The sequence below is a fragment of the Scyliorhinus canicula genome, chromosome 4 (genome assembly GCF_902713615.1).
Source record: "Scyliorhinus canicula chromosome 4, sScyCan1.1, whole genome shotgun sequence".
NCBI classification, from domain to species: domain Eukaryota; kingdom Metazoa; phylum Chordata; class Chondrichthyes; order Carcharhiniformes; family Scyliorhinidae; genus Scyliorhinus; species Scyliorhinus canicula.
This window is the reverse complement of record NC_052149.1, coordinates 52,183,245-52,202,591: the sequence shown is the minus strand read 5'-3', so window position 1 is coordinate 52,202,591 and position 19,347 is coordinate 52,183,245. Positions and strand designations below refer to the sequence as shown.

Below are 19,347 nucleotides of genomic sequence, written 5' to 3'. Positions count from 1 at the left end.
GGGCAGCAACGACAGAAAGAGTGAGGGGATGGGTACAAGAACCTGACACAGATTGGGTACAAACGGAGGAGGCATCCTGTAAAGGAACGACCCTCCGGGCCCTGGCTACAGCAGCACTCCCATCCTTCTCGGTAAGATATACAACGAGCCCAGTGGTAGAAGCCACACTAAGAACATGGACCCAGCTGAGACACTTTGGAATAACTAAAGCCATGGACCCCATCTGCAGCAATCACAGATTCCCCCCAGCCATGCTAGATACCACCTTCAAAAGGTGGAGGCGGGACAGGGGCACAATGACACACTGATGGGGGCACACTGACTTTTATGTCAGGCACAGACTGGTGACATTGGACGAATTGACGAGGAAGTGGAAACTAGCAAAAAGACAGGAATGAGACTCCTCCAAATAAAACACTTCCTCCGCAAAGAGACAGTAGGGTATCCCGGGCCCCCAGAAACCACACTACTGGAGGATCTGATTGGCACAAGCAGCAAGAAGGGGAGGCTCTGTTGAAAAATATGCGGACAGTTACTGGACAGAGCTCGAACATCACTGGACGAGATCAGACAAAAATGGGAGGACAAACTGGGGACAGAGGTAGGATGGGGGCTTTGGGGCAAAGCACTAAGCAGGGCTAACTTCTCCACCTCCTGTGCAAGGCTCAGCCTAATGCAGCTCAAAGTGGTGCACAAAGTGCACCTGACCAGAACCCGAACGAGCAGGTTCTTCACAAAGGTGAGGATAAATGTGAATGATGCCAGACGGGCCCGGCCAACCACACCCACATGTTTTGGGCTTGCCCCAAGCTTGCTGGGTTCTGGACAGTCTTCTCCGAGGCAATGTCCACGGTTGTGGGGGTGAGGGTGAAGCCATGCCCAATAGTGGCAATCTTTGGGGTATCAGAGCAGCCAGAGTTACACATGGGAAAGGGGGCCAACGCCCTCGCTTTCGCTTCCCTAATCGCATGCCGGAGAATCCTGCTCGGCTGGCGATCAGCATCACCACCCACAGCTGCGGTCTGGCTCGCCAACCTCTCGGAATTTCCCCACCTGGAGAAGATTAAGTACGCCACCCGAGGGTCAGAGGAAGGCTTCCTGGATACTTGGGGGCAGTTTGTCGGTCTGTTCCAGAACCTGTTTAAGGCCAGCAGCGAGGAGTAAGTTGAGAATTTTAAAAAAAGATAGAGGAGGAACCAAAGGACTGCGCAACCCAAGGGAGAGGAGGGGGGACGATGGAAGGAAGGGAGAGGAACCATGGAAGAAGAAGAGGAAGGAGGTAACCCCCCCCCCCCCTTTTCCCTGTAAATAAAAGCAAAACACAGCTGAAGCCGAGGGAGGGGTTGGGAGGAAGGAAGTTGGGGTGGGGTGGGGAGGGGGAGAGAACCATAGACCGATCCAGAGGACGGCAAAATGTATATAGGGTCAATTAAATGAAAGACGAAATAAAACACTCTGTACAATAAAGTAAATTAATGCGGGTAAGAAAAATGTGATGTGTATATATACAATTGTTTATAAATATGAGAAATGCCAATAAAAAGATTTCAAAGAGAAAGGGCCACGGTTTAAATATATGACTGCAAATCTGGGCATTGCCATGGAGAACATATGCGCCGGTATCACTTAAGCAGATATTGCCTATATGGTTAACCATCCAAACAACATCTATTCAGTTACTGATCTAGTGGAATTCTTCGAGTAGCATTAGAAAGCATTTCACTTGTTTCATTTTGTTTGGATTCATCTGAAATGCCTGGTGAAAAGTCTTTATTTTGCCAGTTCTCCTTGAGTTATGGCTACTTTGTGACCCTAAGGTGGATAGACTTCTACTGAGGCACAATTCTGTAATCCTTCTGTGGTGTCATTCTTCAAATGTCATATGCTGAACTTTGGGATTTTTCCCTCATCAAAAAGATTTTTGGTGTGTATAATTATCACCCTCACATGAACTAATAAACCAAAGCACCATTTGCTGGTTCAGGTGATGGGGATCGCGAGCACTATTTGTAGAATAGCAGCAAATTCTTGGTATTTATAACTTTATAAAGAAAATAGGTCATTCATATAGCTGTTTGTACAAAATTGTAGCCAGGTATTTACAGAAAATACTGCACATATAGTATGCATGTATGTTTATACATAGTGCTATAGATGTGTAAATAGAATTGTATATGAATATGAAACAGATTGATGTGTGCATTTACACAGCACATTGCATGGTAACCATGCCAATAGCATGGTTTTGCTGTCAAAACCGCTTTTAAGGGGATTGAGTGTGTTGGAATATCCACATTGGCAAGCTGGATTTAGTTTTGTAATAATGGGAGGATGTTTTTATTCACAGAAAATAGAAAAAAAAAAGCAGTTGTCATTAGTTGACACGTGATTGTGATGTCTCTCTTATTCAGTTACCATTCATTCAGCTAAGCTAATATTTGAGGAGGGTGGGGGTGAAGAGAAAACAGTGAAAGCTTAAATCAAACAACTTTCTGTTTTCATTAGCTATGATGCTCTGAACTACTAAAAACTATACAATATGCAACTTGGTTTCTTTGCTTATTTCTGTGTCAAAATGCAATACACAATGCTGGAAGATTTTTCATAATTTATTTTCTTTAGTTACCCGAGTGGTCATTCTATAAAATCTTTTTCTAAGTTTGCATTGTAAAAGGTAATCTTGTTTCAAATATATGTCACTTGGTTCAGTTAATAACGGAGGCCTTTTAATTTAATATAATTTTAGAATGTGGCTACATTATCAACTGGTAGTCCAGCTCAGGTTGGCAGTCCCGTTGGAAGTTCGATTAATTTAGTCCCAGAAGATGGTCTCCCACCTATACTTATCTCTACAGGTGTCAAAGGAGGTAAGTGTGGTTATACAAGCAGCCCTTTAGATCTGAAAGTTGGAATCTATTATCCAATAGACTTCACTATTGAGTTTTGGATAGAGGTAGAATAATATGAATACATTTCTTATCAGATGACTTAAGGTGTTAAAGTTGATTTTGCTTCACTGTGTCCACTTAATACTTTGTATGTTATTGTCCTAGTTATGATTACATGAAAACAATGTTGGATGTCGTGAAGGGCAAGACTGCACTAAATATTCCTGGACACAAGGTGGTCAGGGAAAATTGGGTGAGAAGAAAGGAGGAGTGTTGCTGGAGTGAGAGTATATCCTAGAAGGGTCAGGGACAAGAACTATTTTGTTACAAGTTAGACAATAGAGGTGCTATTACATTCCTGTATGTTTTGCAGGCCACAAACTAATGGGAAAGATTTGGAGGATAAAATATGAAGGGAAATTAGAGAGGAGTGCCAGAACTATAGAATAGTGCTAACGGATGACTTTAGCTATCCCAGTCTACTGGGCTAATGGTGTAAAGGACAAAAAGGGAGAAGATTTTTTTGTGTTCAGGAGAATTTTCTTGAGCAGTATGATTCGGGCCCAACAAGGAAAGAGGCATTACTGTATCTGGTTTTGGGAATGAGGTGGGTCAGGTGTTAATAGAGGTACATTTAGGGAACAGTGATCATAGTATCATAAGGGCTAGATTTACTATGAGAAAAGACATGGAGAAATCCAGAGTAAAAATAGTTAACTGGAGGTAGGCCAATTCCAGTGGGCCGAGAACGGACCTGTACTGGGTAAATTGGAATGAAAGATTGGTAAGCAAACCTGCAAACAAATAATGGGCTGTCGAAATTTGAAGAGAAGATGGTTCATATACAGTTGAGGTGCTTTCCCGCGATGGGGAAGGTCGGGACAACCAAAGTCCGAACTCTTTTGATGATTAAAGAGACAGAGTAAGATGAGTCCGAAAAAAGGTTGCATATGACAAATGTATGGATGGTGATTGAAAACAATGCTGAATTTAGGAATTTCAAAGAGGAAGTGAGAAAGGCGAGAGGCGATGAGTGAGTATAGGAAGAAAATGGCAGCTAAAATAAAAGGGAATCCAAAAGACTTCTGTAGGAATATAAATAATGAATGGGGAACAAGAGAAGGGATGGACTAATTAATGGGAACTATACATGGAGGAAGAAGGCATGGCTGAAGTGTCAAATATGAATGTATTGCATCTATCATTTTGAGAGTGAAGATGCTGCTGGAGTCATAATGAATGAGGAGTTAGTTGAGATACTGAATAGGCTAAAGTTGATGAAGAAGCAGTAGAAAAGTTGACTACACCTGAGGCTGATAAGTCACCAGGGTTGGATCAGATGGGTGCAGAGGGAAATTAGGATGGAAAGTAAGAAAGTACGGTCATAATCTTCCAATTTACCTTAAATACGGGAGTGGTGCTAGAAGACTGGAGAAAACTCACTTGGGCGAGAGTATGAATTAATTAAGCAAAGTCAACAGATTTCTGAACGACAAATCATGTTTAACCAACTTGATTAAGTTTTTTGATGAGGAAATAGGAAGATTTGATGAGCTTGATGCGACTTATGTTGTCTAAAAGGACTATATAAAGGTGTTTGATAATGTGCCACAAAATAGGCCGGCCAGCAAAGTTGAAGTCCATGGAATAAAAGGGAAAGTGGCACCATGGATACCAAGTTGGCTGAGTGTCAGGAAATGGAGTAGTGGTGTAAGGTTATATTTTTTGGACTGAGGAAGGTGGTTCCCCAGGAGTTGGGCATAGGACCATTGCTTTGCTTGATATATATTCATGACATAGACTGGGATGGAGAGGCCATGATTTCAAAATTTGGACGTGACAAAAATCTTAGGAAGCAACATGGACTAAATATGAAAGCATCGTAGTTGGTAGTTTAGCAATTTAAGAGCAAAATGGTGATGGACTTCAAAGGGACATATACAAGTTGGTAGAGTCGACAGACATATAGCAGATGAAAGGTAATGCAGTGAAGTGTGAAGTGATTAATTTTGGTATGAAGGAGGAGAGACAATATAAATTAAAAGGTACAGTTCCTAAAGGAACAGTCCTGAGGGTATGTAGACAAATTGAAGCTGGCATGGCAGGATGAGAAAATGGTTACAGAAGTCACACCGGATCTTGGACCTAATAAATTGAGAGATTGAGTACAAAAACGAGAGGTTATGATGAACCTTTATAAAACAACGGTTTGGCCTCAACTAGAATTAACTGTCTGATAGTGTGGTGAAGACAGATTCAATTGTGGCTTTCTAAAGATAAGCACGTGGCAAATGATTTACAGGGCTATGGGAGTTGGGGGGGGGGGGGGGGGGGGGGGGGGGGGGGGGGGTGGCTTGCCAAATTGCTGTTACAGGCTGCTGGCATAGACTCACTGGGCCAAGCCTTCTCCTATGCTACAAGGATTCTACATTAAAGCAAATGTCTAAGCTTTAATACACAGATGCCAACTACCATGTTTTCATATTTAATCTATTTAATTTGTGTTACAATATAAGTGCATACATGCATATGAACATTGGAATTAGGAGCCCCTTGAGCCTGCTGCATCAATCAATACGATCGTGGCTTTTAAATAAAAACATTTGTACAGGATGTGCCTGTCCCGAACCATCTTCCATTTCAGAGAACAGTTGAGAGTCAACCACGTTGCTGTGGATCTGGAGTCACGTGTAGGCCAGACCAAGTAAGAATGGCAGATTTTCTTCACTAAAGGACATTAGTGAACCAGATGGGTTTTTGCGACCGTGGTTTGATGACCATTATTAGAATTAGAATTCCAGATTTTTACTGAATTCAAATTTCATCACCTACTGTGGCAGGATTTGAACCTGGGTCCCCAGATCTTGCCCTGGATCTCTGAATTACCCATCCAGTGACAATACTGCTGCACCACTGCCTCCCTTAGTCTGATGTGATTGTAACCGTTACGCCATGTGTTCCTCCCTCCCTTCCATTTCCTGAGTTACAGCCATTTTTGTGCTTCCGAGATGTCTATATTTGTACAGTGGAACACTCCAAAGGATAAGCTGCATTAAGAATCCAGTTCCCCGGGCAGCACGGTGGCGCAGTGGGTTAGTACTGCTGCCGCACAGCACCAAGGTCCCAGGTTCGATCCCAGCTCTGGGTCACTGTCCATGTGGAGTTTGCACATTCTCCCCGTGTTTGCGTGGAGAACCCAAAGCTGTGCAGAGTAGGTGGATTAGACACACTAAATTGCCCCTTAATTGGAAAAATGAATTGGGTGCTCTAAATTTATATAAAAAAGATACCAGTTCTGTTTAAGAATATGAAACTGCTCGGAAATCAATCTGGAAGATTTTTCAATTGCCCAATATGGAGTTCATAGTCCCTCCCACGTAAGGGCATACCTCATGGAGCAAAGGTTTGAGAACTTAGAAATGGTTTAGCAAGAACGAAGGCTTGGAAGGATTCAAGTGTATTTGGGATAATGATGGATTGTAGCCAGTTAAACTAGTACAGCCTATTGAAAAAAATGGAACCATTGATTTGTTCCACATTTTCTTTTCTAAGGTTTCACTTTAAGACTACTTCAATCTCATACATACCAACTCTTTTCCATTTCTCCATGTTCACCCCCTACCTTAGTTCTGATTCATGTATTTTTCCAGGGAGGGGGGGGGGGATTTTCTGAACTCTGGAAATTGAAAGTTGTTTTGCTTATTAAGTTGATTAATTTGTGAAACTCTAAGACTTGGGAGAACTGATAAAATTATTTAAAATTGTAAATTTATTTTTGCATTAGATTATGCAGTAGAGGAACAACCCTCACAGATCTCTATAATGCTGCAGTTGGAAGAAGGAGGCCCTGACCCTCTAGTTTTTGTATTAAATGCCAACTTGCTTGTTATGGTGAAACTTGTCAATTGTAAGTATTTTTGTTTCATTTGTATGAGTAAACCCTGTTTACAGCTTGTCCTTCGGAATCAACTGAATAAAATCTAAAATGAAAATCAAAAGTAGGGAAAATTCCAAGATATTCCATAAGTATATCAATGGGAAGAGCATAACTAGGGAAACAGTAGGGCCCATTAGGCACCAACAGGGACATCTCTGGGTGGAGCCAGAGGACATTGGGTGTTGACCAAATACTTCATATTTCCCAAGAGAATGAGGAGGTAGATACAGAACTTGGGGAGAGAGACTGTGAGGTTCTTGAGCAAATTGTCATGGGGAGAAATGAGGTATTGGAGGTGTTGTCATGCTTACAAGTGGACAAATTTCCAGGTCTGGATGAATTGTGTGCCAGGATGCTGTGGGAAGAGAGGGAGAAGATTGCATTGGCTCTGCCAAATTTTTAATTCCTCTCTGGCCTCGGGGGAGGTGCCAGAGGACTGAAGAACAACTAATATGGTAGGTTGAAAGAAAGGTTGTAGCGATAAGCCAGTGAACAATAGACCAGTGCGTCTTGCATAAGTGGTAGGGAAACTATTGGAGAATATTCTGAAGGAGAGAATCCATCTCCACTTGAAGAGGCAAGGTTTGATCAGGAATAGTCAGCATGGCTTTGTCAGAAGGAGGTCATGCCTAACAAGTTTGATTGAATTTTTTGAGCATGTGACCAAGTGTGTAAATGAAGGTAGTTTACATGGATTTCAGCGAAGCTTTGACAAGGTCCTACATGGGAGACTTGTAAAGAAGGCAAATGCATGTGGGATACAGGGTAACTTGATAAGGCGGATTCATAATTGGCTTAGCTGTAGGATGGGTGGCATGGTAGCACAGTAGTTAGCGCTGTCGCTTCACAGCTCCAGGATCCCAGGTTCCATTCCCGGCTTGGGTCTCGGAGTCTGCATGTTCTCCCAGTGTCTGCATGGATTTCCTCCGGGTGCTCCGGTTTCCTCCCACAGTCCAAAGATGTGTAGGTTAGGTGGATTGGCCATGCTAAATTGCCCTTAGTGTCCAAAAAAAAGGTAGGTGGGGTTACAGGGATAGGGTGGAGGTGTGACTTAAGTAGGGTGCAAGGGCCAGTGCAGACTCGATGCTCCTGCACTGTAAATTCTATGATTCTAGACAGGGTGATTTCAGACAGCTGCTTTAGTGACTGCAAATGAAATGAAAATCGCTTATTGTCACAAGTAGGCTTCAAGTTAAGTTACTGTGAAAAGCCCCTAGTCGCCACATTCCGGTGCCTGTTCCGGGAGGCTGATACGGGAATTGAACCGTGCTGCTCGCCTGCCTTGGTCTGCTTTAAAAGCCAGCCATTTAGCCCTGTGCTAAACCACCTGTGACCAGTGGCAAACCCCAGGGATGAATGCTGAGTACCCTGTTTATCATTTATATAAACAACATAGATTAGTAAGTTTGCAGATGCCACAAAGATTGGCCAGGTGGTTAATAGTGACGTTTAGTGTCTTGGGTTACAGGAAGATATAGGTGGGATGGTCAAATGGGCAGAAAAGTTGCAGATGCAATTTAACTCTGAAAAGTGAGATGATACACCTTGGAAGCAGTAATGTGACAGGGAGGTATTCAATGAATGGCCTGACACTGGGAAGTTCTGAGAAACAAAGGGACAGTTGTGTGTTTGTCCATAGGCCTCTGAAGGCAGAAGGGCAGGTTAATAGGGTGGTGAAAAAGGCTTACGGGACGCTTGCCTTTATCAATTGAGGCATAGTTTACAAAAGCAGGGAGATCATGAACTTTGATGAGGCCACAGCTGGAGTATTGTGTGCAGTTCTGGACATCACATCATAGGAAGGGTATGATTACGCTGGAGTGGGTGCAGAGGTGCTTAACAGGATGTTTCCTGGGATAGAACATTTAAGTATGAAGAGATTTTGGATAGGTGTAGGTTGTTTTTGCTGGAGCAGAGAAGAATGAGGGGCAGCCTGATTGAGGTGTACAGGATTGAAGGGCATGGACTGGGCGGATAGGGAGCAGATGTTCCCCTTAGTTTAAGGGCCAGTTATGAGGAGACACAAGTTCAAGGTGCGGGGCAGGAGGTTTAAGGGCTCTTTGAGGAAAACATTTTTACCCAGAGGGTGGTGATGGACTGGAATGGACTGCCTGGGAGGGTGAAAGAGGCAGGATGCCTCGCATCCTTTAAAAAGTAATGGATGAGGACTTGGCACATCATAACATTCAAGGCTATGGGCCAAGTGCTGGAAAATGGGATTAGGTAGGCAGGCCAGATGTTTTTCATGCGTCGGTGCAGACTTGATGGACTGAAGGGCCTCTTCTGCACTTTTATTCTGTGATTCTGTGAAAACCGAAAGCTATAAGCTAATTAAATGAAATTAGACCAGATAAAGTTCTGAATATGAGGGCGGCAGTTCTTTATTTGTTGTCTTTTGTGTGCTTTAGAACAGGTAATGACCATCTCCTACAAGAGAGGATCTAACCACCACATCTTCCTTCAATGGCATTACCATCACTGAATCCCCCACAATCAACATCCTGGGGGTTACCATTGATCAGAAACTGAACTGGACTAGCCATATTAATACTGTGGCTACCGGGGGCAGCATTGCTGCCTACGGCGCTGAGGACCTGGGTTCAAATCCCGGCCCTGGGTCACTGTCTGTGAGGAGTTTGCACATTCTCCCCGTGTCTGCGTGGGTTTCACCCCCACAGCCCAAAGATGTGCAGGTTAGGTGGATTGGCCATGTTAAATTGCCCCTTAATTGGAAAAAAATAATTGGGTAATCTAAATTTAAAAAAAAAATAAAAAATACTGTGTCTACCGGGGCTGGTCAAAATCCGGGTGCTCTGGTTTCCTTCCATAAGTCCCGAAAGATGTGCTTGTTAGGTGAATTGGACTTTCTGAATTCTCCTACTGGGTACCCAAGCAGGCACCAACGTGTGGCGACGACTAGGGGATTCTCACAGTAACTTCATTGCAGTGTTAATGTAAGCCTACTTGTGACAATAAAGATTATTTTTATTATATAAAGTTAGAAATCCATATTCCATTACTTTGCATCTATCTTCAGTTTATAAGACCAGAAGAAATAGGAGATGAATAAGCCAATTAGCCCATCAATCCTGCTCTACCACTTAACAAGATGGTGTCTGATCTGATTGTGGCCTGCACTCAATTTTCCTGCCTCCTCCTCCAACCCCCATAATCCTCGACTCCCATTGTAGGTCAAGAATCTGTCCAACTGAATATCGTCAATGACCCAGCCTCCACTGCTCTCTCTATAAGAGAATTCCAAAGACTAACTGTCTGAGAGAAGAAATTCTTTCTCATCTCTGTTATTATAATTTTTTTGACCTTATTTTTTTTTAGCTGTGTCCTCAGTTCCAGATTCCCCCAGGAGGTGAAACATCCTCTGTGTTTATCGTGTCAAGCCCATCAGAATTTTATGTTCAAATATGATCACTTCTAATTCTTCTAAAATCCACTGAGTATAGGCTCAACCTGCTCAACGTATCCTCATAAGACAACCCCTTCATCCCAGGAATCAATCTTGTGAGCATTCTCTGAATGTTTCCAATGTAATTGTAACCCTCCTTGAATAAGGAGACCAAAAATGTGCAGCGCACTCTATGTGCCGTCTCACTATGCTCTGTATAGTTGTAGCAAGACTTGCCTACTTATATACTCTATCCCCCTTGTAATAAAGGCCAACATTCCACTTGCTTCCTAATTACTTGCTGTACCTGCAAATGCACTTGATATAAACAGCAGTACCTGATTACAAGTATTGATAACCATAATTTTTTCCATCATAAATGGAAAAGGTTAATGTGGTGTGTTTTCTCAGATGTAAACAGAAAATGTTGGTCCTTCACCACCAAGGGGATGCATGCTGTGGGGCAGGCAGAGATCGTCATCCTCTTGCAGTGTTTACCCGATGAGAAATGCATTCCGAAGGACATCTTCAGTCACTGCATACAGCTTTATCAGGATGCTCTGGCAGGTATAATCAAATGACTTGGACAGACTCCTACTTTGGATTGATTGTAATGAATTGAGACAGCACTGTGGCGTTAACCCTGCTGCCTCACGGCGCCGAGGTCCCAGGTTTGATCCTGGCTCTGGGTCGCTGTTCGTGTGGAGTTTGCACATTCTCCCCGTGTTTGTGTGGGTTTCGCCCCCACAGCCCAAAGATGTGCAGGATGGATGGATTGAGCACGCTAAATTGCCCCTTAATTGGAAAAAAATGAATTGGGTACACTAAATTTAAAAAGAAATTTTAAAATAAGAATTGGATTTTGTGCCAGCGCATGTACCGAGAATACGTGCAGCAAAATTCTCTGTCGGCAGGATCCTCTGGCAGCGCACCCACACCCACGGGTTTCCCAACGGCGTGCGGTGGCCACAATGGGAAACCCGATTGACCTTGCGGGAACGGAGAATGCCGTGCCGGAAAACGCGGCTGGTGTACCTGGAAATCCCACCCCTGATCTCCATTAGAGATCACCCATGTAGAGCAGCAATCTACAATACATAATTTAATTCAATTTATTTTTGATATAAATACTTTTATTAAATTATGTTGACTGCATAAAACTCACTATTGGAAATCTCCACTCTTTTTCTATTTATAGCATTTGTGCAGACATGCAACTTCAACTGCCTCTCACTGTTGCACAGTTATTTCTGTCTACAATTTAACATTAATCTGTTTTTAGGAAATGTGGTGGGAGACTTGGGCCATTCCTTCTTTACCCAGAGTTTTCTTGGCAGTAGAGAACATGGTGGATTCCTGTATGTTACAGCTACTTTTCAGTCCCTGCAGGACCTGGTCCTTCCCAACCCACCGTACCTGTTCGGCATTCTAATTCAGAAATGGGAAACTCCTTGGGCTAAGGTTTTCCCCATTCGCCTTATGCTGCGTCTTGGAGCAGAATATAGATGTGAGTAACTGAGCAAATATGTATCAGCCAATTTGGGTAAAAATTGAAGCAGCAGCTCCTGATGAATACTTTCTTTTGCAGTTTATCCATGTCCGTTGTTCAGTGTGCGTTTTCGTAAACCTCTGTTTGGAGAGACTGGACATACAATTATGAACCTACTTGCAGTAAGTTGTTCATGGGCATATTCTGGGAGAAAACTCCTGGCTTCTTTCCCTTGCAAAATATGTTACAGTGGTCATTATGTAAAAAATTATAGGAATTTTCTCAGATAATTAACTATTACTACAGTGCCTTTTGAATTTGAATGTTGCAAAATTGAGTAGGTGTCATTTATATGTGGTTATGGTTAAATCCTCTTTCCTTTGCATGCAGCACCTGTCTAATTAAATAAGAAATTTCATAACTTTGTTAATTTATAAGATTCCATGAACAAACTCTGGGTGGTAATCATTGCCTATCTAATATAATTGGTTGATGGTGCTCAAATCAGTTGCTGAAAGCAAGTCTGGGTGGTTCACAGTAGGTTACTTGAGAGATTTTTAAACTTTAATTTGTGAAGTTCATCAGATGGCTTGGAGATGACCAGTCTTTGAAAACATTGTGGATCATGATTCATTGGAAACTGTAAAGTGAAAGTTTTGTAAGATGTGAATCTGGGATGGCATGGTATAATGGCCATTAAGAAGAGCAGTTTATAAATATGCATTTTCACAGTAACTTCATTGCAGTGTTAATGTAAGCCTACTTGTGGCAATAATAAAGATTATTATTATGTACCATAGTATTGGTGAGGATTATAGAATAAAGCCATTTGTCACACTACACCGTCATGACCTACAAGGCTAAATGCTGGTGGGTTGATATTCTCTAATAAATGCTGGTAATTGTTTTTAATGTAATAAGATTATTTGTTTTAAATTCTTTCAGAGGAAAATGTAACCTAGTTACTGAGTCATATCATGTGGCCAATGGCAGTTTAGATCTAGGTTGGCTATTTGTATCTGTTTCTGACAGCCAGATGTGTTGTCATTGGAATTTATACTGATACAGATGACCTCTTGAAGATTGAGGTGTGTTCTTTAAAATGATTTTGGTACTTTTCTGTTCTTTTCATCGGAAACTATTGCAGCATTTATTGATAACTTGGCAGCAGTTGCAATACATCCAAATTTTCATTTAATGTGGAAGTCTTAATTGCAAAATGATTTGTTCTGCAATATACTGACGCAATATTAATATCGTACTTATAGAAAGTTCTTCATTCAGGATTTTAGGAATTACCAGTACAAGTTGCCTGTCGTGCAGGGGCTTGTTGTGGACATGGAAGTGAGGAAGACATGTATCAATGTCCCCAGCAATCGATACAACGAGGTACGATACCTGGATTACTTAAAAGCTCCTAAGTACATCACTATGCTTGCACCTCTTACGTGTACTAAATACAGATCAGGAGCAGATTTTCTTCCCCAGCACTTCCTGCAAGTCCAGGAATATTGTGGATAATTGTAATGTCTGTCCCACCCCATATGCTGAGATCAACTGATCACATTTCTTCTGTATTCAGAATTGGTATTTAGTTCAGCGTTAGTTTATGCAAGTCATTGAAATATTTTTCACAATTATCAAGTGGCCTTCTACATAGGTAGTGAAGATAATAACTATGGTGTATTTCAAAAGGCAGCCAGTAGCTGTGATAGGAGAGCACCAGGCTTCTTTGTAAGGATTGGTTCAATGTCCTATTTAGTGATAGTTGAATGTACAGTAGTAATTTAGAGTTGTGTGTGCAGAACAGAAAGTCTGTATTTCTAACGCTAACTCCTGCTGATGAGAGAGGTATCTGGAAAGATTGGGTGTGTGCAATTGGCCCACTCTCCAACTGCCCTTGCAACTGACCTTGACGTCTTTCCATTTGGTGACAAGAACAACACGGGCTGGCTGCAGAGCATCAAACCCCACTTTTATTTTTCTATTTGATGGGATGTGAGCATCCCTGACAAGGCCAGCATTTGTTGCCATCCCTAATTGTCACAACTGAGTGGATTGCTGGGCTATTTAAAAGAGCAGTTAAGAGCCAGCCATGTTGCTCTGAATATGGAGTCACATGTAGGCCAGACCAGGTACGGACGGTGGATTTCCTTCCATAAACGACATTAGTGAACCAGATGGGATTTTTATGACAGTTGGTGGTAGTTCCACGGTCGCCATCACTGAGGTCAATTTTCAATTCCAGGATTAAGTGCTTTTTAAAAATAAATTTAAAGTACCCAATTCTTTTTTCCAATTAAGGGGCAATTTAGCATGGCCAATTCACCTACCCTGCTCATCTTTTGGGTTGTGGGGCTGAGACCAACGCAGACATGGGGAGAAGTGCAAACTCTACACGGACAGTGACCTGGAGCTGGGATCGAACCCGGGTCCTCGGCGCCGTGAGGTAGCAATGCTGACCACTGCACCGTCGTTCAATTCTCATACTCGCTGAGGTGTTGCTCAGAATTGTTTTTATAGTACAGAGGCATGCCATGACATATAAAAGGTTGGGAACCGCTGCTGTATCTGCACATGTGCTCCTCCTAGTGTTTTGGTCCAAATACATGCAGCCTAATTCTAAAGGATAGGAGAACATTTGAAAATTAACATTTGTTGGGATAACGTAAAAGGCAAATTATGATCTAAGAAGCAAATAAATAATGCTGTTAGGATTTATGAAAATCTAATATTATGAAGCAAATAATGCTGCTGATTTATTGTAATTAAATGATCATTTTTGTAGTTCAGGTTGATCTATGAAATTATGAATTGCCCTCAACCTAAAAACTGCAGGCAAGTGTGATTATAATCGGACTTCCGATGGCGTTCTGTAGAGGGAAGACATGCACGAGGCAACTTCCACTAAAGGACTGAACTTTTTGGGGTTTTTTTTTTTTTGCTTAGTCCTGGGGGTATTTTTGTTTTTTATATTAAAAAAAACCCCACACATTAAAACAGCACTCCCTGAAAGTACGAGCTGGAAGGAAAAAGCCGCAAGGGTCCGGTCCGATGGTAAGCGGAGGCCCGGGAAAGGAAAAAAAAGTGTACGAGAGGAGCCGGAGATTTTTTTTTTAAAAAGTGCGGGAGGAGCCGGAGACTCGGAAGCGGCTGAGGAACCGGAGACTTAAAAAGTGCAGGAGGAGCCAGCGATTCAAAAACTGCTGAGGGCCTGCCGGTGGTGACCACGAGGCAAGCGGCCACACAAAGGAGGACTCCAGGCCCGACCCTCCTGACCCGGTGAGAGAGAGAGAAGGGGAAAAGGAAGGGGAAAGAAAAGGAAGGGAACTAACCACAAAACATAAAATAAACAAAACAAAACCCGACAGACAAATCAAATAAAACCTGAAACCTGAGGCAGACCAGAGAGCCGGCGAGATCAGAGGAACAGGGGAAGGGAGAGCAACCTCAGGGTAAGAAACAGCAGCGTAGAGAGGGAGGGACGGATGGCTGGAGGAAAGAAAAACACCAAAGGGAAGAGACAGCGAGACACCAGGAGCAGCAGCAAGGGAAAAGCGCAGGAGTGGCGGAAGCACCGGTAGGCGGCCTCACGAGATGAGACGGAGGTTCGTGCGAGCCTGAAAGGAAAAAGGATGGCGCACCAAAACAGCGGAGTAGGACGCAGCGACAAGCATCTCCCCCGTACTGGGGGAAGAGTGGAGAAACATGATTAAAAAAGCAGCCAAGCACCATAAAGGAGGTGCTCAGATCGGAGCTCCACGCAATGATGAAGGTGGTGCTGGCGGAGACGACGCGCAAAATGTAGCAGACCATCGATGGTCTGGGATGGAGAGTGGAGGCGCAATAGAAAACGAATCTGGAGTTAGAGAGGGCCACCTCGGACCAGAATGACAGGGTGATAGCCCTGGAAGCTGAGGTGAAAGGGTTGGTAACGTCCCAGGGAGCTTACGAGAGAAAGTGGAGGACCAGGAAAATAGATCCTGACAGCAGAACGTTAGAATAGTGGGTCTGCCAAAGGGGATAGAGGCAGAGACCCAAAAGCTACATCGCCCAAATGCTGGGCAAGCTAGTGGGAAGGGAGGAATTTCCAAACCCCCCATAAATAGATAGGGCACACAGGTTGATTCGACCCAAGCCCAAATCCAGGGAGCAGCCCAGAGCGATTATCACAAGGCTGCACCGGTTCCAAGACCGGGAGAAAATCCTATAGTGGGCCCGGCAAACAAGTTTGAGCACGTGGGAAGGGAATAACATGAGGTAAAATCAGCACTCTACAAAAGCAAGGTGAAATTTGGGATGTTATTCCCGACCAAACTCTGGGTAACATTTAAGGGGGAAGAGCCGTATTTTAACACCCCAGCGGCAGCTGATGAGTTTGTTCGGTCGAACAAACTGGGGGAGGAGCAGCCGCAACCGATCTGAAAGCCACGAGGACAGAAAAGAAAGGGAAAACCAGAACAAAGAGTGGAGAACAGACCACAAACTGTGCATGTGTTTTATGTTTTGTGCGGGACAATGTTGCCTCGTTTCTCGGCTTGTCTCCTCTCTCAATGCGATGGGGGGGGGGGGGGGGGGGAGGGAAGAGAGAGGAGGAGTGGAGCGAGGGAAATGAGGGTGAGAAAAGAGGACAGGAGGGTGAGACAAGGGCCAGTAGGAGGAAAGTTAAACAAGGCCAGAGCTGGGCAAATACTGGGAGGAGGAGGGCCAGCACGGGAGGGCAGGAAAGAAGCAGGGCCGTGGCATGCCTCTCCGGGGAGAGGGAACACCTGGCACAAGATGGGTTGGGGGGGAAGAGAGAGAGCAGGCGGGACAGAGGGACGGGGGCTAAGGTGGTGGGGGGGGGTGGAGAGCGCAGAACAAAAGAGAAGCAAAGAGGAGGGTGAGGTAGTGAAGCAGTATAGACACAGGCCTCGGCGGGCATGGAGCATGATGAGGAACCTAGATGGTGCTGCAAACAGCCACTCGGGGCGAAGGGAGAACCCAGAGGGCAGGGGTGCACCTATGTGGCATACACATAGCTGGCAGCCATATTGGGTGCTCCCTGGACAAAGGGAAACCCAGGAGCACTGGGGCGCGACCCCATGGTGAGAGCGGCCACCCTGACCATTTTGGACGGCCCTCTAACAAAGGGAAACCCCGTAGTGCAAGGGTGCGTCCACCAGGTAAGTATGGGTGATCCTGCAGGACCGGGCAGTCACAAACCCCCCCGACCAGGATTGTTACCTGGAATGTAAGAGGACTCAACGGCCCAATGAAACGATCCAGAGTCTTCACCCACCTATGAAGCCTAAAAGCAGACATAATCTACCTACAAGAGACGCACCTGAGGGATATGGACTGCTGGTAAGGAAGGGCTGGGTGGGACAGACTCACCATTCATGCTATGGGGCGAGGGCTAGGAGGGTAGCAATATTAATTAGCAAGAGCATGAGGTTTACGGAAACCAATACAGTTTATGGACCCAGGGGGACGGTATGTCATGGTCAGCGGTGTCCTGGAAGGAGCACCGGTCGTACTGGTAAATGTGTACGCTCACAACTGGGACGACACAGAATTCATAAAGATGACCATGCCGGAAATCCCAGACCTTGACACACGCTGACTGATTATGGGGGGCGAATTTAACTGCGTGCAATGCCCACTGACTGACCGATCAAACCCCAGAGTGGGGGAAAGTCTGGCATGGCTAGGGAGCTAGGAGCCTTCATGGAACAGATGGGGACTGTGGCCCCATGGAAGTTCCTACACCCGGAAGAAAAGGAGTTCTCGTTCTTTTCACAGGGGCACAAGGTATACACCCGTATCGACGTCTTTGCAGTGGGGAAATCGGTGCTTCCAGGGATCACGGGAACGGTATACTCCGTGATTGTAATCTCCGACCACGCTCCACACTATATGGATGTGAGGTTGGAGACAGGCCGGGTCCAGTGCCTCACGTGGAGGCTGGACACGGATCTCCTGGCTGACGAGGCTTTCTGCCAAAAAATATCGCAGGCCATCGGTGACTACGTTAGTAACAATCAAAACGGGGAAGTCTCACCCTCCATGTTTTGGGAGGCACTGAAGGCCATGACTAGAGGCAAGATCATAGCCTACAAGGCAAGCAGAGATAGGGAAGAGAGGGTGGCCAGGCAACAGCTAGTGGACTCCATTCTAGAAGTCGATAGAAAATACTCTGAGGCCCCGACCGTCGGGCTGCTGGCGGAGAGGAAAAAGCTGCAAATGGACTTTAACTTGCTATCCACTAAGAAAGCAATGTGCCAACTCCGTCAGACACAGGGGACCTTCTACGAACACGGAAGCAAGCTGGCCGCCTATTGGCTCACCAGCTGAGAAAACAGGCAGCCACGAGGGAAATAGCGCAGGTTAAAGATAGCAGAGGCAGACTGGTAACAGAGCCAAAGGAGGTCAATCGGGCATTTGAGACCTTCTACCGGTGTCTGTACACCTCTGAGCCCCCTAACGGGGATGTGGGAATGAAACCGATCATAGACAGACTGGAACTACCAGTTGTGGGGGAAGACAGATGGGGGAGCTGGAAGTGCCAATAGATCTGGGAGAAAACACGGAGAGCATCAGATCTATGCAGGCGGGGAACGCACCGGGACCTGATGGGTTCCCAGCGGACTTCTACAAAAATTTGTACCAGTCCTGGCTCCACCTAAGGGATATATTCACGGACTCACTGGCAGGGGGCACTCTGTCCCCTATGCCAGCACCAGCCACAATCTCATTGATACCCAAAAAAGATAACGACCTGACGGAATGTGGTACAGACCCATTTCACTGCTGAATGTGGATGCGAAAATACTCGCAAAGGTCCTGGCCAAAAGGCTAGAGGGTGCAAACCAGAGGTGGTCGCAGAGGACCAAACGGGCTTTGTCAAAGGTAGGCAGCTCACAGTGAACATCAGGCGGCTGCTGAATGTAATAATGACCCCTCCCACCGGGGGAGAGAACACCAGAGTTGATTGTCTCCTTGGACGCAGAAATGCCTTCGATAGAGTCGAGTGGTACTACCTCCTCGAGGTACTGGAACAGTTTGGGCTAGGAGCGGGGTTCATTGCCTGGGTGAGGCTCCTGTACAATGCTCCCAAAGCGGGTTTCCGCACTAACACCACCAGCTCGGAATACTTCCAGCTACAGAGAGGAACAAGACAGGGCTGCCCTCTGTCCCCACTCTTGTTCGCGCTAGTGATCAAACCACTGGCGATAGCCCTGTGGGACGCGAAAAGCTGGAAGCGAATTCGGAGAGGAGATAGAGACCTGCTCCTCTATCTCTAAGCCACAGGAGGGACTGATGGCAATACTGTAAATACTGAAAAAGTTTGGAACCTTCTCGGGCTACAAACGTAACTTGGACAAAAGCGAGGCATTCCCAGTGAACCCAAACGGGGGAGGGAAAGAGCTGGAGGGGCTCCCGTTTAAAACTGCCCAGAACAGATTCCGCTACCTGGGATCCAGATAGCCAGAGACTGGACACAGATCCAAAAGTGGAACCTGACCAGCTTGGTGGAGGAAGTAAGAAAAGACCTTCAAAGGTTGGGCTCACTCCCACTCTCCCTGGCGGGGAGAGTGCAGACGATCAAGGTGAACCTATTGCCAAGGTTCCTCTTCCTGTTTAGATC

At 44.9% G+C, this 19,347-nt stretch overlaps 1 protein-coding gene across 5 annotated transcripts in view; it reads left to right on the top strand.

The window, feature by feature from the left end:
- LOC119964578 (zinc finger FYVE domain-containing protein 9-like) overlaps nucleotides 1-19,347 on the top strand; it is a 202,352-nt gene that overhangs the window by 154,776 nt on the left and 28,229 nt on the right. For all 5 annotated transcript variants that reach the window (XM_038794249.1, XM_038794247.1, XM_038794252.1 and 2 more), the window contains 6 exons: nucleotides 2,747-2,867; nucleotides 6,673-6,795; nucleotides 10,640-10,795; nucleotides 11,511-11,735; nucleotides 11,817-11,899; nucleotides 13,002-13,106. In XM_038794249.1, the coding sequence (XP_038650177.1) occupies nucleotides 2,747-2,867; nucleotides 6,673-6,795; nucleotides 10,640-10,795; nucleotides 11,511-11,735; nucleotides 11,817-11,899; nucleotides 13,002-13,106 (813 nt within the window). The remainder of the gene's footprint in view (nucleotides 1-2,746; nucleotides 2,868-6,672; nucleotides 6,796-10,639; nucleotides 10,796-11,510; nucleotides 11,736-11,816; nucleotides 11,900-13,001; nucleotides 13,107-19,347) is intronic.